Source organism: Phyllobates terribilis, unplaced genomic scaffold (assembly GCF_046119375.1).
Source record: "Phyllobates terribilis strain yellow unplaced genomic scaffold, ASM4611937v1 Scaffold_4__5_contigs__length_816908805, whole genome shotgun sequence".
NCBI lineage: Eukaryota > Metazoa > Chordata > Amphibia > Anura > Dendrobatidae > Phyllobates > Phyllobates terribilis.
The window spans coordinates 648,070,434-648,090,076 of NW_027362764.1; the positions used below are offsets into that span (position 1 = coordinate 648,070,434).

The 19,643-nt window shown below is 36.4% G+C and overlaps 1 protein-coding gene across 7 annotated transcripts in view; it reads right to left on the reverse strand.

The window, feature by feature from the left end:
• The window catches only part of EYA1 (EYA transcriptional coactivator and phosphatase 1), a 146,652-nt gene that overhangs the window by 40,290 nt on the left and 86,719 nt on the right, over positions 1-19,643 (reverse strand). For all 7 annotated transcript variants that reach the window (XM_073679430.1, XM_073679437.1, XM_073679436.1 and 4 more), the window contains 3 exons: positions 18,051-18,190; positions 17,554-17,637; positions 4,077-4,166 (listed from right to left, as the gene is read on the reverse strand). In XM_073679430.1, the coding sequence (XP_073535531.1) occupies positions 4,077-4,166; positions 17,554-17,637; positions 18,051-18,190 (314 nt within the window). The remainder of the gene's footprint in view (positions 1-4,076; positions 4,167-17,553; positions 17,638-18,050; positions 18,191-19,643) is intronic.

Sequence of the window (19,643 nt, forward strand, 5' to 3'; positions counted from 1 at the left end):
AATGTATATTAGTTAACAAGGACACTACCATTGTCATTAATTGTGTATTTCTTAAATTATATGCGACAAGATAATTTTTTGAAGAATTACTAAAAATCAAGTTAACTCTATAATTGGACCTTTTACTTTTTCTTTAACTCATACTGGCAGGTAGATTATAGATTTAAGTATAGTAATTAAAAATTAAACATGCGTTTAAGAAATACACTAATATAGTAAAGCCAGACCTAAGGAACGGGAGTTTCTATTTCCCTAGACAAACACAGGAAAAAAAATGAATGTGAGATAAAATAATTCCTAATAATTCTGACTCTGGAGTGGAAGGAATATTTTGCCCTGGAATGTAAGAAAAACAAAGTACATGTAAATGATTTGATTGCGATATAATTTGCCAGTTCATCCACGAGGAGTTTATCTTCAGATGAAAAGGAGTCAAAATACAGGACAGATGTTGGAGAAACCACACTGGGAGCCTGTCACATACTGGCATTTTTAAATGATTTTGGCTCATCCATTAAATAAGGTGCATTTCGTCTGATTTTGAAAAAGGAAACATGAGGGAATATTTAAAGGCCAATTGCTGCCAATTAACTTTGATCAGGAGAAGATGTATTCAAAACCTTTCAGATTCCTTCTTCTGTCTGAAATAACATACATTTCCAAAATCCAGTGAAACAGCATCTTGATGATTAATGCCTGTTGGCAGCCGTGCCACAAGCTTGCTTAACAGTCGGGCTTTAAATAAACAGCTGCCTATATCCTGGTGAAACTGAATGTGGCTTGTATAATGCGCTCCAGTTAAAGTATGGGAGAAAGCAGTTTCCTTAATTAAATAAGCTTGTTGAGGTAATATGCCCATCATTCTGTACCTACAGGCAAGTATGAAACCCCTGAATGGGCAGATCTAATTCTAAAAAAAAAGTGTTTTCTTTTTTACAACTCAATTACCAATGTCTTAGCTCAAATCTTGACATGTTTCTCAGACGGCTATATAGTTATGAAAATATAAAAAAATGCCTATTTACTTAGGAAAAATCGAAGGGAATTCTTGTACTGCTCGGGTATAGATCAGAAGTTTTAAAAGGCATTTTTTTTTAAATTAGATTGATCCATTAACAGTAGACAGGATGGGCATCTCTTCATCACATCGGTGTGATGCCCTACTGAAACTAAAATAATTTATTTTTTGCTCAAGAAGGGCAAAAGGAATAACACCAGTCACACCATCTCCTAAAGGGTTATTTCCATGTTTTCACCCGTTCACCAGAAGAACCCTATAAGAAATGGGCCTCTTTTTGTCTCTTAGTAGTCAAAGCTGTAACGAAATGTGACATATTCCCTCCTTATCTCTGCTGTGTGCCCAAGGAACAAAGCATCATATGTGGTCAACTGTTTTCTATTAAGCCAATAGTAGTATTTGTGAGGTGTCCAGACCAGTTTACTTGTACTATCATTCTATGAAGCAGATGTAATTTGCATACTTTTTTTTGCACAAATCATTGCTAATTAGACATACATAACAGAGATGAGACAATCATTTTGAAGGACTTTGGTCCAGCAGCCACAGATTAATGTGGCCACCAGATGGGGACAATGTAAACTGCCTCCTACCCAGTGTCTTCTAGGGTGCCTCTTCTGATTCGTTGACCCGGCACGACATCATGCGTGCGTTATGCCACAACAATGACGTCACGTTAAGCCTACAACTCAGAAGATGTGCCGAGGATTCTAGTAGGTAGGGGGTGAATTGCAGAGTTCCCAACTAGTGGCCTCAGAATACTGAAATGGCCGCTGGACCAAGGTCCAGCAATTTGATTTACTCATATATAATACACAGTTGGTCTTCTTAAGTAGAACCTGTATCTCCTAAAGGTTTTTACTGTTGTCTAATGTTAGTACTCATTTAACATCACCTGGGCAATCACTGTTGATAGCAATATCAATTTTTTAATGAGCAATTAAACTTTTTTAATCTAAAGAGTAACTGTTGTTTTCATTTTTATTTCATAAATCAATAGTACACATGAAAATAAGCAACTCTGTAATACATCTGATCAGAGAAATCAACTTCTTTCTCTGACAGAATTAATAATTTAATATTAAAATCCTCAATTCTGAGATAAAATCTGTATTCAATGAAGACAGACTTTCCCATTACGGAGATAGGAGATGGCAGTTGGTTCTGATAATATTCTGGTTGGATGGAAGCAGGTGAGCAGGAGGTTGGAGCTCTGCCTGTGGCTCCCCCCTCCTCCCTTCTAGATAGAGTCTTATCCGTAGCAGCCGCCATCTCCTACCTCAGTAATGGAAAAGTCTGTACTTCACTGAATACAGATTTTACTTCAGAATTGAGAATTTTGATAACTGATCAATTCTGGAGCAGAATGAAGCAGATTTCTCTGATAAGATACATTACAAAGGTCTTTATTTTCATGTGTACTATTGATTTATGAAGTAAAAATTAAAGGAATGGTTACTCTTTAATTATTGATCAGCCTTTGAAAAATATATATTTATGTAATATACTTCATTACCTTTATTGTGCCTCTTTCTATCCCAAACACTATGCTGCAATGCTGTTTCAATTCAGTTCAAGCTACTGTAGAAGATCCTTTCAACTGCTGCTCAGCAAGGAACTCTCTTGGTATGGGTAAGGGACACAAAGGCTCAAAGGCCATGTCCCCACTATCAGTATTTGGTCAGTGTTTTTTCTCAGGAGTGGGAGCCAAAACCAGGTGAGGAACAATCAGAGAAAAGGTATAATAGAAACAAGTCACCAATTCTGCATTTATCACCCACTCCTGGTTTTGGCTCCCACTCCTGAGAAAAAATACTGACCAAATACTGAACAAATACTGATAGTGGGGCCGTGGCCAAAGAGGGAGAGTTCCACACACAGATTGTATGAAGACAGTGTTTGGATCTTGCCGATGAACAGATGAAATGAGTTTCTAAAGGACCTCGAATAGGGAATTGAAACAACATTGCAGTGTTTATACTTTATATATAAATACTCATACAGAAGAAGTCCAGTTACTCTTTTAACACAAAAAATATTGTATTTTTTTATCTACTAGATCAACAAGTTACTTAAAAATTGACACTGCTGCATAACCAAGTCTAATAAACTTTCTTTCAGTATTTTTCATATGTTACCACTAGTGGAATCTGTAATCTGCCTTCCATAAGTGGAATTATTTTAAAAAACATACAAAAAAGTTAATGTCTGCTCACCACCTCCTGGAGCGCACGGATCCTGCTGTGCGGCAAGTTTTCAGAACTTAGAAAGGAATATATATAATATAGCGCTGGACTTATTCCTTTCTGAATTATTATTTTGTTACATTTATTTTTTTTATAGCATTTTTCAAGTCCTATAAAAATGTCTGAAGGAAAATGGCATAAAAAAAACACTAAACCCAGTTCATGTTGCAATGTAAAAGAAAAAAATCTAATATCCGAAAGTATCAAAAAAAAACACAAAGTAAAATTGCTGTGTAACTAGCCATCTCAATAATTTTCTATATACTTTACAGTAACATCCAGGGGCAAAATAAACCCTGTTAAAGATTGCATGTCCAAAAAGCTGCAAAACGCTGTGTGCAAATACAGCCTAATTCCACTTTATAGATTAAACAAATGAACTCATTTTTCTAGGGTCACATTGATATATATTTACTATATGAACTTTAGAACAACAATATCTGAAAGTTCAGATGAACATAAAAATAAATAAAAAATAATAATACAAAAGATCATCAGCTGCCTTTGTATCTTCAACTTTGTCTACTGTTGAAAGGGACTTAAATGCAATCTAACAGAATAAGGTTTTGTCATGATCTCAACGTTTTATGTATTCGTTTGCTCAGTTTTCCTATACCCATTTTATCAGGGCTGTAAATAATTAGTTTTTCTCTGTGATAGAAATTGAGCCATAGGAAATATCAACGATGGTGGACACTCTAAAACCTATGGGTTGGGTAACAAGGGAGCTTGTCAACTCAATGCACGCTACATAAAGTAACACAAAGCCACAATAATGTGACACAAATGTTTAAATCAAAGGGAGTACTTACTTCTAAATCATTGAAGAACAAATGTGTATCCGCCAAGTTGAAAATCATTTCCTCCATGCGAAGTCCAAGTGACACAGAGGATGGTGGATCCTTATGGGATAAAAAGAAACATTAAGACTGGGTTTATTAATAAAATATTCCTTCATTATTCACATACATTAGATAAATATTGACATTAGTTATCCATTTTCCTAAGATTGATGGCTTATTATTATGAATTCCTTGAGATAAGCCATAAATAGTAGTTGGCATTGGCCCAACTCTCAACAAGTCCACAGATCAACTGTTTGAATGGGCTCAGGTGCCCCTTGTGTTGTTTTCTAGGCACAGTTAAATGAATTTAATAGTGGATGTATCTAGTAGTTCAGCTCAGTCCTATTCACTTCAATGGGATGAAGTTGTAATAAATTGCAATACTAAATATAGGTAAATAAACTTCTAAAAGTATTGATCTGTGCCTGGTAAACAATGAAATGCCTTGGACCCGTCAATCATGTGATCCGCAAAGGGGCAGTTAACACCTATATATATTAACATGAGTACAGTATAAATAAATAAGGCCACACTACATAGATAGTGTAAAGCACCACTACATTATCCTGCATCTATTAAATGTAAATAAATGTTATCTGTTCTAATAATATTATATTCAAATGACATTCATTTGTAGCAACTCTTGGTGCTTTTTTATGTTTGGAAACTGAATGCATGTGAGCTTTGAAACTAAACTTTTTAATTGCAAATGTTTGTAATAAACAGATGGAATCTGTTAGAAAATTAGAAACCTAATCTTAGAGATCTCTATAGACAACTGTTCTATCACTTTCGCAGTACTAGTTTGTATTTAGGAAGTTGTCCGGCCTTAGGTCACAAGTCTGCGGTTACTGTAGACATGTGAATCCTCATAGGCCGCACACTGCACACTTTGAGTATTCCCCGATGCCGCTGCCATGAGTGGACAGTCATGTGTCTGCAATTATGCGATTTGCGTACTCCCAGCCACATTCTGACTAGACTGTGTGCGGCCTTGCTCAATACACTTGCATCTCAGTGGTTAGCATTGCAACCTTGCAGTGCTGGGGCCCTTTGTTCAAATCCCTGTCTGCAAAGTGCTGTGGAATTAATGGCGCTATATAAGTGAGTAACATAATAAATAAATAAATTAAGGCCCATCGAGTTGGCACATGACCACATTTAGGCAAATCGCATACTTGCATTCACATGCCCCCACTGAGATCGTAGAATTCTCACAGCGCACAGTGCACGTGATGTGAGGATTCACAAGTCTGAAGTCATGAGTGAATGCAGCCTTGTAGCCTAAGGCTGGTCAACCATTTTAAGGTCTTAGTAAGTTTGTCTGTCTTGCACAAAAAGTTTTTCTTAAATTGATCCTCCGACTTCAAGATATTCACACTGTGTTCCACCGTTGGGAATCTCAGGGATCTGCTCTGATATGTGAGGGAACCTGTCAGCTTTAATTTCCACTAAAATAATTTTGTTGTCTATTTAACAGGGTTGTCCAGTACTTTAATATTGATGCTCTTTCTTTAGGATAGGCCATCAATACCAGATCGGTGGTGGTGCGATACCTAGCACCCCCGTCGATTAGCTGTTGCCGGCGACAACCTAATATGCGTGGTTGCTGTTATAAAACTGCACATCTCCGTCAACTGCCCACTGGCCGTGACAAAGCATATATGGCCACCAGCAGCACTGGAAACAAGTGTTGCACACCCATTAACCTGGTATTTGTCCTAACGATAGGCCATCAATCTTAAAGTACCGGACATCCCCTTTAGTGCATAAAAGTTCTCGGTCCACCAAAGTGGGATGGTTGACTCTCTTTACTCCAGCTAATAGATGAGAGTCATTATGGTGGACTCCCTAATAACTAAAACTTCTCTTATCAAAGATTTGAAAACGGATTATCTTTCACAAATATTTTTCCCTGCTTTTATTATTAAAAATATGCATTTTAAGGTATTTTTGAAGTCTAAAAAAGAGAAGCCTTCCGGGAATAAAAGAAAGAAAACCTTATACCCCAGTGCATCATTTTTTTTATAAAAACACCACAAACCCCAAAAATGCTACAAACCAAAGCACCAAATACAAAAACACTGTGACTGATATTTATCAAGCCAAGCGCGCCAGAATTCTGCTGCAATTCGTGCCAAAGAACTGTCTTTCATAAGTTACACCGTATTTGTTATGTGTTCTAGACACTGTCCAACTTGTCCAAAAATGAGTGTAGCTTCACTGAAAGGGAAGTAGTTTATTGAGAAATGGGAGTGGCCTGATGTGTGACACTGTGACAAAGATTTGGTGCAAACTTTTATCACAAAGTAAGCCAACTATGCCAACTTTTAATAGTTGTTGTAAACTTAGACTACACAGTCTGCAAATGTGCCAAAAGTATCAAACAGCATGAACCATTATAATAAATTTGGAGCATTTTAAGACTGTGTAGTGTAAGTTTGCACAGTCTGTGAATTAGCAATTATTGATAAATATGCCCCAATGCACCAATACTTAGAGTTTGCAATAAATTGCTTTACACTTTATAATAATATTGGTATGCAAAAAAAATTATGAAACGCTGTGTGTGAATCCAGCCAAGAGTTTATACAAGGACTGCTAAAATGTTTAATAACCATGGAATATATTTATATTTAGTAGACTGATACCATCATAATCAAATTCACTTCATACTCCAGGTTACTGATATTTCAAGTAAATAATCAGTGATCTACAAAATATCTGTAGAGAATCACTGATGTTATGTGAGTCGGGCCACCCACAAAGACTTAAGGCCTTTTATTTGCGATTAACGTATAACACACTTTATGTTCTCTGAAGAAATTACCGTATCAACTGGCTTCTTGCTGAGCTAATAAAATAAAACACAGTGTCCAAAGCCGCGGTTCCTAAATATAATGCAGATGTCTGTCTTGTTTTCATTTGTATAACATTTTCATGATTTTATACATGGAACATATGCATTGATCGCTACATATATTTGTTACATTATGTATCTGGCAAAAAGCTTCCAGTTTGTTTAAAAAACATAAATTTTATGATGGGAAAAAATTAGCTCATGTGAGTGTGTTCTATTTCTTACCATGCTAAAGATAGCACCTCAGTTTTAAAGAATTTATGCTAAAGTCTTATATTTTTTTACATCGTTATAGGTCATCTAAGCCTATATTTAGGATAGACGGTTTGTTTCTGTTTTATTATTTCCTGTAGCATTTTGTAGATTGTAGTTCTGTCAATAACATAAATCTTTTCCCTATAACAGCCATGATTATTTATCAACTCTAGGTGATAAATGCTTTTCTGGTAAGGGTATGATTCTTGAAATATTCATCAGTAGAGTTGACGATCTTCTGCCTATCAGTAGTGGTAAGGAGGAATTGTATGGGGTTGTGGTTGATGGCTAACAATATGTGATGCCTCCCCATGCAACTCAATGGGCGGTATGAAAACAACCTACGGGTAGGGGTCACAGCAATCGGTTTCCCGTGGATAGATCATAGAATCATAGAATGTTAGAGTTGGTAGGGACCTCCGGGGTCATCGTGTCCAACCCTATGTTCCATGCAGGATTCATATGCAGATAATAAGTGTTCATGATTGTGTTACACTTTAACACTAATATTTATTTTATTTATTATTTTGAAATTAGATTTACAGGCTATTTGTAAGGTAACTGTTTAAGAAAGTTGCCTAATAATAACCTCTTTTGGGCTGTCCAGGCTTATGATATTGATGAGCCATCCAATAGATAGGTCGACAAAAAAAGAGCAGTGGGGGTCAAAAACCCCCAGTGATCAGTTGTTTTTAGTACCGTCGGCGGTTGGATGTAAACATTCAAAAGCGTCAAACAGCACAGCTTTATTCACTGTCTAGTGGCCGTTCTCAGGTACTGCAGCTCAGTCACTTTTCAACTGGATAGATTCTGAGGAGTTGCAGATCTCGGTAATGGCTTCTATATAGCATATAAAGCTGTGCTGTTTTGGCTCTATTCATGGTTTACATCTGATCATTACTAGATCAGAAAACATATGATTGGTGGGGGTACCGGTGCTGAACCCAACCAAATGGATATTGATGACCTTTGTGAGAATAGGTCACCAATACATAAACCTGGATAATCCTTTTAATCCCTTGGTGCAAATAATCTTACTTGTACGCCCAACATCAGGGTTTTGCATGTGCCAAGGTGGCCCAGGAGTCAAGCCCACTCCAGCAAATGTAAGCTAAAAAAAAAAATTCTCCAAAAACTCCCAAAGAAGGAATGTTTCCTGAAGGTAGTTTCCTCTTGAAAAATGTGTAGTTTTTAGCCACCTGAAAAATTAAGTCTGCACATGGCTAAAAAGATCACATGTAAATTGCAAATAACTGAGCTGGTAAAAGATCACCATTAGTAACAGATAAATGGTCTAATCTGCAAACTGATATTTACAGATTTTTGCTAAAATTTAGAATCTTCATTGAATAATGTCATTTTATTAAACTGAGTTCCAAAAAACAATCAACAACAGAAAGAAAGAAAAGTATCACCGATTCACTGATTATTAAGAGCATAAATGTTTATCCACCTGTCTCTAGATATCTAACTTCTAAATGAGTTGTCGACATAATTCATCTTCCAAAACTAGACTGCAGGCAACAGCTGGTGAATTACATCAGAATGAGCAGTAGGAAATGAAAAAAGCTCAGATTTCATTAAAGGGAACCTGTCATCAGATTTGTGCTGTGCGAACCACTGGCAGCATGAATTACACACTGGCTGTGCAGGTATGTTTTAATTTTAAACGCTGTAGCATTTCAAAGTAATCAAATTTTGAAAGCCATTCTGAACTACGGGCCTGATTCATCAAAGCTTTCACGCGTAAAAAGCTTTGAAAAGTCGCACAATTTTGGCTAAAATCAAAGCTGCGTTAAACTTTTACAGCTTTCGATGTTCTTTCGCCATTTTTTCCCAACTCTGACAAAATGGGTGGTGCTGTGGTGGGACAGGTGTGTTGACAATCGCTCGTCAAATTCATAAAGGGAGGCAGCATTCACTACGCCACAAATCTAACTCCAACAGGGACTGGAGTACAATTTGTGGTGAGGTGCGCACTGGGGTGTACACCACTCGTCAGATGCTCCTGATTCATGAAGAAAGAGCATCTTAATTGAGCACATCTCCTCATTAACACCGGCGTGAACTATGCCGGTCATGATGAATCAGGCCCTATGTGTATTGCTTAACTAGTCTGAGGTGTTCCCCAGCCAGCTTCTCCTTTGCCCCATTCCAGCTGACTGGCATGTCTCACCCTATGTATTCATTTCTTTAGGTTTTTGTTTCAGTTTTTTTTGCAGTGTGCAAATAAGGACATAGGGTCCCTTTTCCTTGAGTTGGACATTACTTTTATGTAGTTCCCCATGGCTGGGTGTCCATTAGCCACGTCTCAGTCCTTCTCAGCCCTTATTCACATTACATCACTTGACATATGGTAAGGTTTTAATACTAGAAGATAGGACTGTCCAAAATAGAGTCACCTTGACATGGTGGGATGGCTTCTACGTTTTTTGAGCAAAATTATGTTAACTAAGCACCTTATATTATTTTTATGCACAATTGCTATTTATTTATTTACTGCAGGGTATTTGCTTATTTTGTTTTTATCTTGGGGTTTGTCTATTATAATATAGATGTGGTACTGCTATTTTTTACAATGGTTCATCTACTTTTACATTAATCACCAACAGGAAAGGTCATCTAGATAATGAACTCACCTGTAGGAATCCAGGTGTGAGGTCATCAGGTCATCAAGATGGAGGTGCTATTAAGAACTACACACAATCGAGAAGCTAGAGCGTTCCACAGACCCTGTGTCCGGTATGACATCATTTTGATTACTGATGAGCAATTACTGCGTGTAATTGGCAAACATATTGATTTGGTATTAATTGGTTTACGTGCACATGCTCCTTAAGAGTGGTGAAAATGTTTTGGTTTTTTTACTTATGGGTATACCTAAACAGGTCCCTCGCTTGTATTAAATATTAATATTTTGTACATTTTATAACCATGCTTGATTTAGGTTGGTTTGCCAGCCAAAATGTCGTCAAAATGTGACACATTTAGAAAATGTGTTGCTAAATAAAGAGGCTGGATTGAGCCTGCTGACGTCCATTCATACTTATTATAGCAAGAAACCTGTCAGTCATGGGAACTGGGATGGAAAGAAATACGACTGAAACCACATTGGACTAGTTGGCCAAGACATCCAGTCCCTGGTTGGGTTTTCAAAGTACTTTTACTCTAAAATGTCAGAGCTAGGGCAGGTGCAGATGACCATATATTCTCTCATGCAACAGAATTGGGTCAACTACGCAAATCACAAACCTACAGTGGCATAGAAGGAGTATACTCGATCAAATAAATTAAAGAATATCAAAGTATATTAAGTACATCAGTGGTCAGAGTCTGATCAGAGTGTGATTCAATTTTCTCAGATGAGGAGAATATGGAGAAAAAAAATTCTATGCCTTCTTCATTTCTTCATTCTGTCAGGCCATGGAAATCGGACTGCACTCACATGTCATCCAAGTGCAGTCCGATGGTTTTCACAGACTCATTGACTTGCATAGCTGAGTGCGATCTGAATATCAGATCAAACTTGGGCATGCAGTGATTTTTCTCTCAGACTGGCTCGGTCTAAGGAAAAAGTCTGACATATGCACGGCCCCATAGACTAACATTGGTCCAAGTGAAATCTGATTTTTTTGTCGGATCACACTTGGACCAAAAATACGTCTGCAGAACACCCCTGTGCTTGTCATTATGATACACTTGTGAACACCGGATGGTGTTCATAAGAGATCGTCATTTCTTCTATAAATAGCACTGGAGAAGCCCTGCTATGTAAAGAACAGGCAATCAGACTATCCCAGATTCAAGTCTCCCAAGGTGACTATTGAATAAAGTAAAAAAAAAGTTTTTAACAATATGAAAAATATAACACAAACGTTCAAATACCCTCCCCCTTCTGCCCCATTGAAAATAAAACTATAAAAAAATACACATACAGTATTTGGAATTGCTGTGTTCAGAAATGTCCGATCTATCAAAATCTAGAGTAAATTAATCAGATCAATAAACAGCGTAGCGAATAAAAAAATCTAAACTCCAGAATTACGTTTTTTTTGGTGCTGTAATATTGCAGTAAAATACAATCTTTTGATCGCCTCTTATTGCATTTACAGCAACATGATATCGATTAAAACGTCATGTCAGGGCGCAAAAAATAAGCCATCAACCAGCTCCAGATCCTGAAAAATTAAAACGCTACGAATCTCGGAAAATGGTGACAAATGCAAAAACTTTTTTCCATACAAATTTCGGATTATTTTTTCACCACTTAAATAAAAAATACGCTATATATGTTTGATATCTGCGTACTTGTACTGACCTGGGGAATCATATTGCCCGGTCAGTTTTACCATACAGTGAACATGGTAAATAAAAAAAACAAAAACAATTGTTAAATTGACTTTTTTTTTACAAATTCACCACAATTGGAATATGTTATCATTTTCCAGTATACTATATGGTAACATAAACGGTGCCAATCAAAAAACAAGCCATCATATAGCTATATTGAAGGAAAAATAAAAAAGTTATGGTTTTTGGAAGAACGGGAGGAAAAAACAAAAACAGATGTGACTTTAGCTGACAAATCAAAAACTAAAGCATTGGTGACAGTGATGAACTGAGACAGATTCAATTGGGGCTAATGGGTTACTTCATGAATTCACTCAGGTGAAATAAAACTATCTGCCAGTGAATAAAGTCCAATTCAAAGATGCTTCTGTTTCTACTATTATTGTATCAGCACCTTGACCGACCAGATGATCCTCTGATGGGTCTGTCTGACCCTAGCTGAGAATGAAAATGAATGAGACTTAGGGTATGTTTACGCAGACGGCCTGATGCATCAAAGCTTTCAAGCCAGAAGTCTGGTGTAAAAACATTGAAAAGTCGCAAAATTTAGGCAAAACTCTAAATTGTGCAAATAATTTGTGACTTTTGGCATTCTCACACCAGTTTCTCCGAGCTACGACAAAATGGGTGGAGCTGGGGGGGGCAGGGGCATGGTTACTGCCACTTGTGAAATTCATGACAAGAGTCGGTGTTCGCTGTGCCACAAATCTTACTCCAGGAGAGGCTGGAGTAGGATTTGTGGCGAGTTGCACACCAAGGTGTACGATATTTCTGATTCATGAAGAGGTGTATCCCTCTTCATGAATGAGGAGCATTTGACTCCAGCATGCCCCATTATCCAAACTTTTTTTCATGCCTGTTCATGCCGGTCAAGCAACAGTCTTTTTGCAGAATCTTTGAAGCAGATTCTATGTGCACACTGAATCTTTTTGCTTAGTTTTTGGAGCAGAAACTATCTGCACACAACAACTTTTAAACTCAGGCGAACCTGATGAGTTTTTCAAGCAGGTAACTATTTCAAGCAAGAAACTCTTCAATAATCTCTGGAGTCTTTTTTTCCCTGAAACGACTTTTGTGTCATTTGTATACGTTCATTTCCTGAACAATTTTTCAGACATTGTGTCCGCTGGCAGTTGTTTGGAGGGTTTTCCTATGGTTTTTGTGAAGTCTTTTAATGTTGTTTTCAAGTGTGCTGAAATGGTGAAAAGAAACACAATTCTGCCATTGTTTATTTGGTTTATTTTCATGGTCCTAATAGTGCAATGACCACATGATTCTCAAGGTCAGTACGATTACAGTGATACTAAAGATGAATATTGAATAATTTTTTTATATTTTATTAATGTAAAAATATTCTTAACTTTGTTAAAAAAATAAACAGAGAAAAAATCTGGTTTGTGCTACCATTTTCCAAGGCCCATATGTTTTTCCTGCCAATGGAGCAGTGAGAGGGCTCGTTTTTTACACCCTGAGCTGATCTTTTTATTTATAACATTTTGGGGTAGCTACAATGTTTTATTCACTTCTTTTTACAAATTTTTGCAGTCTTACAGCGAGCAAAAAAACCCAAATCCTAGCATTTTGATTTTTTTCCCCTTTACAGCATTTATTGATTGGGTTAATTTTATATTTTGATAGATGGGTCTTTTACGGGCGCTGGGATAGCAAATATGTATTTAATTATTTTTTACATATCTTTATTTTTAACTGGGGAAATAAAGGAGTGCTTATTTGAATGTTTATTTTTTATTGTTTAATATTTTTTAAAACTTTTTTTTTCATTTTTAACTTCTCACTCAATTTTTTTAGTCTCCTTAGAGAACTGGAACTTGAATTGTTGGATCGCTTGTACTATATACAGCCTTAAGTATTTCTATATAGAGTAAGAATCAATGTCTCCTATGACACGCAGCCTGCTGTGGAAAGTCACAGGAAAAATCATGTGACAGGCGCGGAAGCTTTCAGCTGGGCCCAGCTGTCACAGCTACCCACGGCTCCCCGCAATCATGTTGGAGGTTTGTAAGGTTTGTTGTCTATCATAAACTTTATAGCTCCAAAATTAAAATTACTACTTATCTCCATAAAAAGTGCATAACATTAACAGTTTTTTCATCAAATACAATGAACAAAGTAAATGTAGCAGCCTCACCAGTCTTGGTATTCCAGGCAGAATTAGCCCAAGTAATATTAAACGCATTCACCAGACAAACACCTCCAGCACAACTTCACTCTACTGAGCAAACCCAGGTGCTGTTAGTAGGCCTGTAAGGTTGTATTAGGGGAACGACCTTCCCCACCCTGACTCTTTTGGTTGCTCCTAAATCACGGACCCAAAATCCAGTCAAATTAAAACTCTCTCAATAACCTAGTGTTACTGGTACAGACTTTATATTAGTGAGGACAACCACCTCGGTCACACTTATCTACCATCCATGACCTTACCTCCTGCTTTCTTACAGTATATATATAATACCAGATACCCAAACACACTAGATGGTCATCTGGTACCATGTAAGTTGGCATGTTTGGCTGACTTTATTCATGTGTGTGGGAGTTATATGATAGTTATAGGTCAAATGCTCATTTAGGTGGGAGCAATTTCCATTACTCCCTCATAAACATGCATGCTCGGTTTGGCTAAGTGTTCCTGTTTATTCAATAATGGAAATACAAGAACAAGACACTGCCAATTAAAGTCTTAATTTACGCTGTTTGGTGATGGGATCTATTGGGATTTGGCTGCTTATGGAGACCCCCACAAAGTAGATTTTTCCTAGTCAGATCAGTTTCACAACTACAATTTCCATTTTACTCATTTTACCGAGGCTTTTGCCAAGACAACTACATTTAAACAATAAAGTTTTCATTCAGTGTCACGAGAAATGTACTGTCTCCAGGAAATCAAGTAAAGAACCCGGGCTTACTTTGTCATGGCAACTACACATATATCTCACGACTAAAAATTGCTATCTTTCATCTACTCTGGCTGTAGAACAGTAGCAATTACCTCTAATGTGAAGATTGCTGATGCATTAGGTAAAATAAGTACTGTCTAATGAGATAAGAAGAGAATCACCTTCCCATCTCCGCCCTCCTTCACTAAAAGCACACATTATTATTGGTAGGCTAATTGACCTTTTGTGCCATTCATTCCACAGCCCTGGGCTATTGTTCTTTACAGACAAGTATAGAGTCATGTCCTGTCTGAAATGTGTAGGCATCGCCTAATACAAATGAGCTCCAGCATCTAAATTACTGCCTTTCTTCAAACAAACTATGCCTTTAATATGTGATCCCTGCCTTTATTATAGGTAAATTGCGGGACCAAAACCCTAGAACAATTCAAGCTTTTGCACTCCAATTACTGTGTAAATGCTACTTGATAACAGAGAATATCAACATTCAGGAACAGCGGTCTACCAAGGTTAGGCTATGTGCACATGATGCGGATTGTGTGCATTTTTTTGTGCTTTTTTTTCCGTGCAGAAATGCAGCAGAAGCGCATTGCACATCTTATCCTATGACATTTTGCAAGTTCTGTGCACATGGTCAGGATTTTTTCTGTGCGGGTTTTAGATGCGGAAAAAAACGCAGCATGACCATTTCTTGTGCGTTTCCGCATGCGGATTTGCCTATACAATGCATTGGAAAAACGCATGGCAAATCTGCAGTAAAAGCGCTTGAAAAACACATCAAAACCGAGTGTAAAATCTGCATGCATTTTTTTCTGCCAAGGACATGCAGAAATACTCCGGAAAATTTCTGCATCATGGGCACATAGCCTTATAGTCCTCTCATAGAATCTGTAATTTACAAACCGGAATTTTCACATTGTATTAGTTATGGCAGAATCAGTTTGCTGGAGTCAAAACAAAGTGAATATCATGCTTTAAAATCAGTAGAGAATTGTTGAAGATTTGTTAGTCTCTACTTGTAATCTGTGATTACTAGTTGTAAATTAGCATCGATCAGACAATATTTATGCTAGGAGTAAATGTGCTCATATTATTGAATTCAGAAGAGTTAATCAATTTTTATCAATTAAAGCTGTAAAGGAAACCTCCATCCAAAGACCAAGCATTAAATTGGGTATGGTTTTGGGAAAAAATATTTTTCCTAACATAATTTTTTTTGCCCAAAAGAAATTCCATTTGTATTGTAAGTAGTATGATATCTTTGCATTACTTCATGTGGATTTATTTTAGATGATGGTAAAAAAATGCTACTATTGTAATATTGATCCTGAAAACTTTAAAACCATATTGCAACTGATAACACAAATTTCAATTGGTAATCTTAACTATTTATTTAGGTATAATACATATCCATTGGTTATAGCTCTTTATGTGGGTACCATAGATTTTCATTGGTCATGGCCAGATATATTCTGAATAATGTTAATTAAACAACAAAAAGTTTGATGCCAAGGGTGCACAGAGCACCTATGCTTAGTTTGAACAGTCATTCTGCACTTTCAGTCTCCCTTTAACACATATAGAACATAATGTCGACATAACAAACTCTATCGACATTAAATTATCAGCCAATAGAAATGAAATTGGTAGGTATGGCCGATTTTGACTTTTGGCAAGAAGTTGTCCAATCTTTTCATTTATTGTTTACTTAAAGGATATGTCGCTACAGATACCACCTATGGGATTCGCATTTTTCTTGAGAACTGTGTCTGTCTTGTTTTACTAGGAATGAAGAAGTGGCCATGCAAGTACGGATCTCTCTGTTCCAAAAATAGCTATGCATGCTTGTTTGACTATTTTAAGAACTTTCTTAGAAGTCAATGAAGATTACAGAGTATGAACACATATGATCAGACAATTAAACAAGATGGGCCCTGTTCTCAAGATTGATGTAGCTTGCCGAGATGCAAAACCAAACAAATGAGGAGGAGCATAATTTAGCAAAACATGCAATGTGCAAGGACATGTTCACACTGTGTCAATTTCACAGACAGAAAAATTAATAGCATATACCCTACCGTAAGTAAATAGGTAAATAGTAATAATACATGTAAATAACATGTATTTACATGGTTAACATTATTTTGATCAAAAATTATAAAAGCCATCCCACCACGACAAGTTGTACCCAACTGGGACAGTCCTATCCTGTCTCTAGTATTAAAACCCTACCTTGTGTCAGCCAACGTCAATGTGAATAAGGACAGAGCAGGACAAGGGCCCCAACTGTTCACACACCTGCCCATGGGAAGATATATAGATGAAATGCCTAGTTCAGAAGGTTCCAGAGATGGCACCATATCTACCAGACATTTATGGTACATCCTGTAGATTAGCCATAAATGTCAATGACGGAAATACCCCTAAAAAGCTTGATGCTGCACATGGACTTTTGTAGTTCTACAGAAATTAAAGCTTGTAATACTAATTTATTTTTCACATAATTGCATTAAAAATCTCATAAATATGATTGTGCCATAGAAGCAACTCAATGAACTGCAGCAGTCATGCTATACAAACTATGTGGGTAACCCCAACATAACACATACTGATAATGCTGTTCACTACAGTCAGCGTGGGGTAAAAAATAATCATTACAAATTCCCTTAGGCAACCGAAACCCCAACTAAAGACCACAAAATTTAACTTTTATTAATATTACTTAAAGGAATATAAAATTAAAAATTAGCATGAGCCAGTATATAACCTGGGACATCAGCTATTAGCCATTTATTTAATTTGTTGCTCTATTTCAGGTCTCATACTCAATCTTTCTGAACTTTATATATGTATTCAGAGAGGATAATCTCGGCGCGGCGGCTGCCTATGCTATTCTGTTATTAGTTGTATTTTCATAACTGACTGATGCTGTTAACACAAAAACATAAGCCTCCCCAACATGTTTCACCAGAGATCTGGAGTCATCAGGAGATTGAGGCTATAATGTATAATAATAATATAAGGTCCAACAGAAGGAAAAAATGTTTTGCTTGTTTTTACTCACCCTTCCATATCTGTTTGCATAGGATCCTGTCAATAATGAGTGGAAAACAATGATCGTCTCGTCCAAATCCCAAATAAATACTCTCTAAAAATATCAATAAAGAAATAATATTTAGATATGTAAAAAGAGAAAATATTATCTTATTTTATCGATGTCCAAAATTCAATGGAATTAAATTAATAATTTGTTGTACAATATGCTTTCATTCTACTCTGTCAGGATGGTAATAAAATGGGAATCCATTTACTAGGGGCTTTATGTTCTTATGTTTCTTATGTTCTGACCTACATATTCTGCATACTCTTGCACATATAGGCTGCAATAAATTAAAACTCTCTGTAAAAATGAAATAATCAATAAATAAAATAAAAAAAAAATAGCAAAAGCCTTAAATAGCTATGTTATTTTTCTAAGAAACCTCCAACGTGACTAATGTTTAATGGACTCTACTGGGAAATAAGTTATTTCTATTGGACTCAGGTTACTGTATCACATACTTCAAGGTCAGAGTCTGGAGGTGGGGATGGGTTATTGTTTCTACGTCCTCGTCCTCGTGATTTTCCCTCTGATGCTCGCTGTAATCGATCAGAATCTGAATCTTTAATAGGTGTTGATGGACTATGGATAATGCTGTATTCTAGAAGAGAAAAAGAAAGGACATAGTACTCATTTAGATTACATTCATTAAAAACTGATTTTTAATTTGTCCCAAACATAAAACCTCCAAATTGTTTTGTCAAAGAAATGTTCATAAATTATTTTTCTTACAGCTCTACATCAAAAACAATTTAATTTTATTTTAGTGTCTAACAATACTAGGAATCCATGCTTAAAATTATTCACAGAGAAATAGATTTGTTTATCAGATTACTTGTGAAGCTAAAATTTTTAAAAAGAAAAAAGAAAGAATATTCCTAATTATTTCCTATTAGACTAGATCTTTATTGTGGTTACCCTGAGGAAGAGGTCAGTTCGGCATAGAAACGCGTTGGGAATAAACTACAATCCTTTTCTATTCATCTGTATCCTGTGAATTCCTTACTAGCGGAGCAGCACATTTCTCCCTTTGGTAATTATTTCCTATATCACCATATAGGGAATTAGTATACATCCAAGAATATGTCAATGTTTCCAACCTATTAGCCAAATGTTTGACTCTGAAGTATGCAACTGTTTGCCATACAGATACATTGACTTCCACTGTGAGGTCAAGTTCAGAAGGCTATGTTTTTGGTATAGGTGCTTGCCATGAAAAAAACGGACAGCAAGCAGACCAATGTTATACAATGGGGCAGTACAGATGAACGTTTTTCTTTTCATAAATCAAATGTGAGCATGAAAAAAAAAAAAAAAATCGAAGCATTCACAAGTTTCTCCCGCGTGTCCGATGGAATTCTCCGATTCACATCTATGGGTGCTCCAAAAATCGTAGGACATACGGAGCCACCATAAATCATCTGTTTTTTATGAATATATTGCAATTCTTTAACATAGGAAACTATATTTAGTCTTGTATATTTTTTATTAACTGCTGATGTATAAAATGGATTACACACAGATTGAATATAAGTAACAAATGAGAAAATAATATATTCGGAATTTTCTGGATGAAACTGAGACAATGTATTTATATGCTCGTGTCAATTTAGCCCAAAAAATACTATGTGTTAGACATTTCTGTGATTCTCTGTATTGAAAAGATTGGTTGCCTAGCCTTTTTTTAGCATATTGCTCCTAAATATATGGAAAAAAGACGATACTCACTTGGGCATTGCAGGGCATCGCATGGCATGAGCATTTTTGGCATAACAAGGTGGATTGTCAGTTTAATGACTGGCAGCTACAAATGACAATAATGGCTCTACAACTGAATACTAATCTCTGCTGGTATGTTTTTCTCAAGTTCTTTGAAAAATCAGTTCAGTCTTAAAACGAGTCTGTCTCCTAAATGCTATGCAACTTTGTCAATATTAATAATATGGAATTTTGCAGTGAGGACTGAGAATGCCAGGTTTCCTGTTGTCGTCAGTTGATTGCTCCTGAATATTCATGAGAGGCACAGTAAGCGCTCCCTTCCTTCTGCTAAGTTC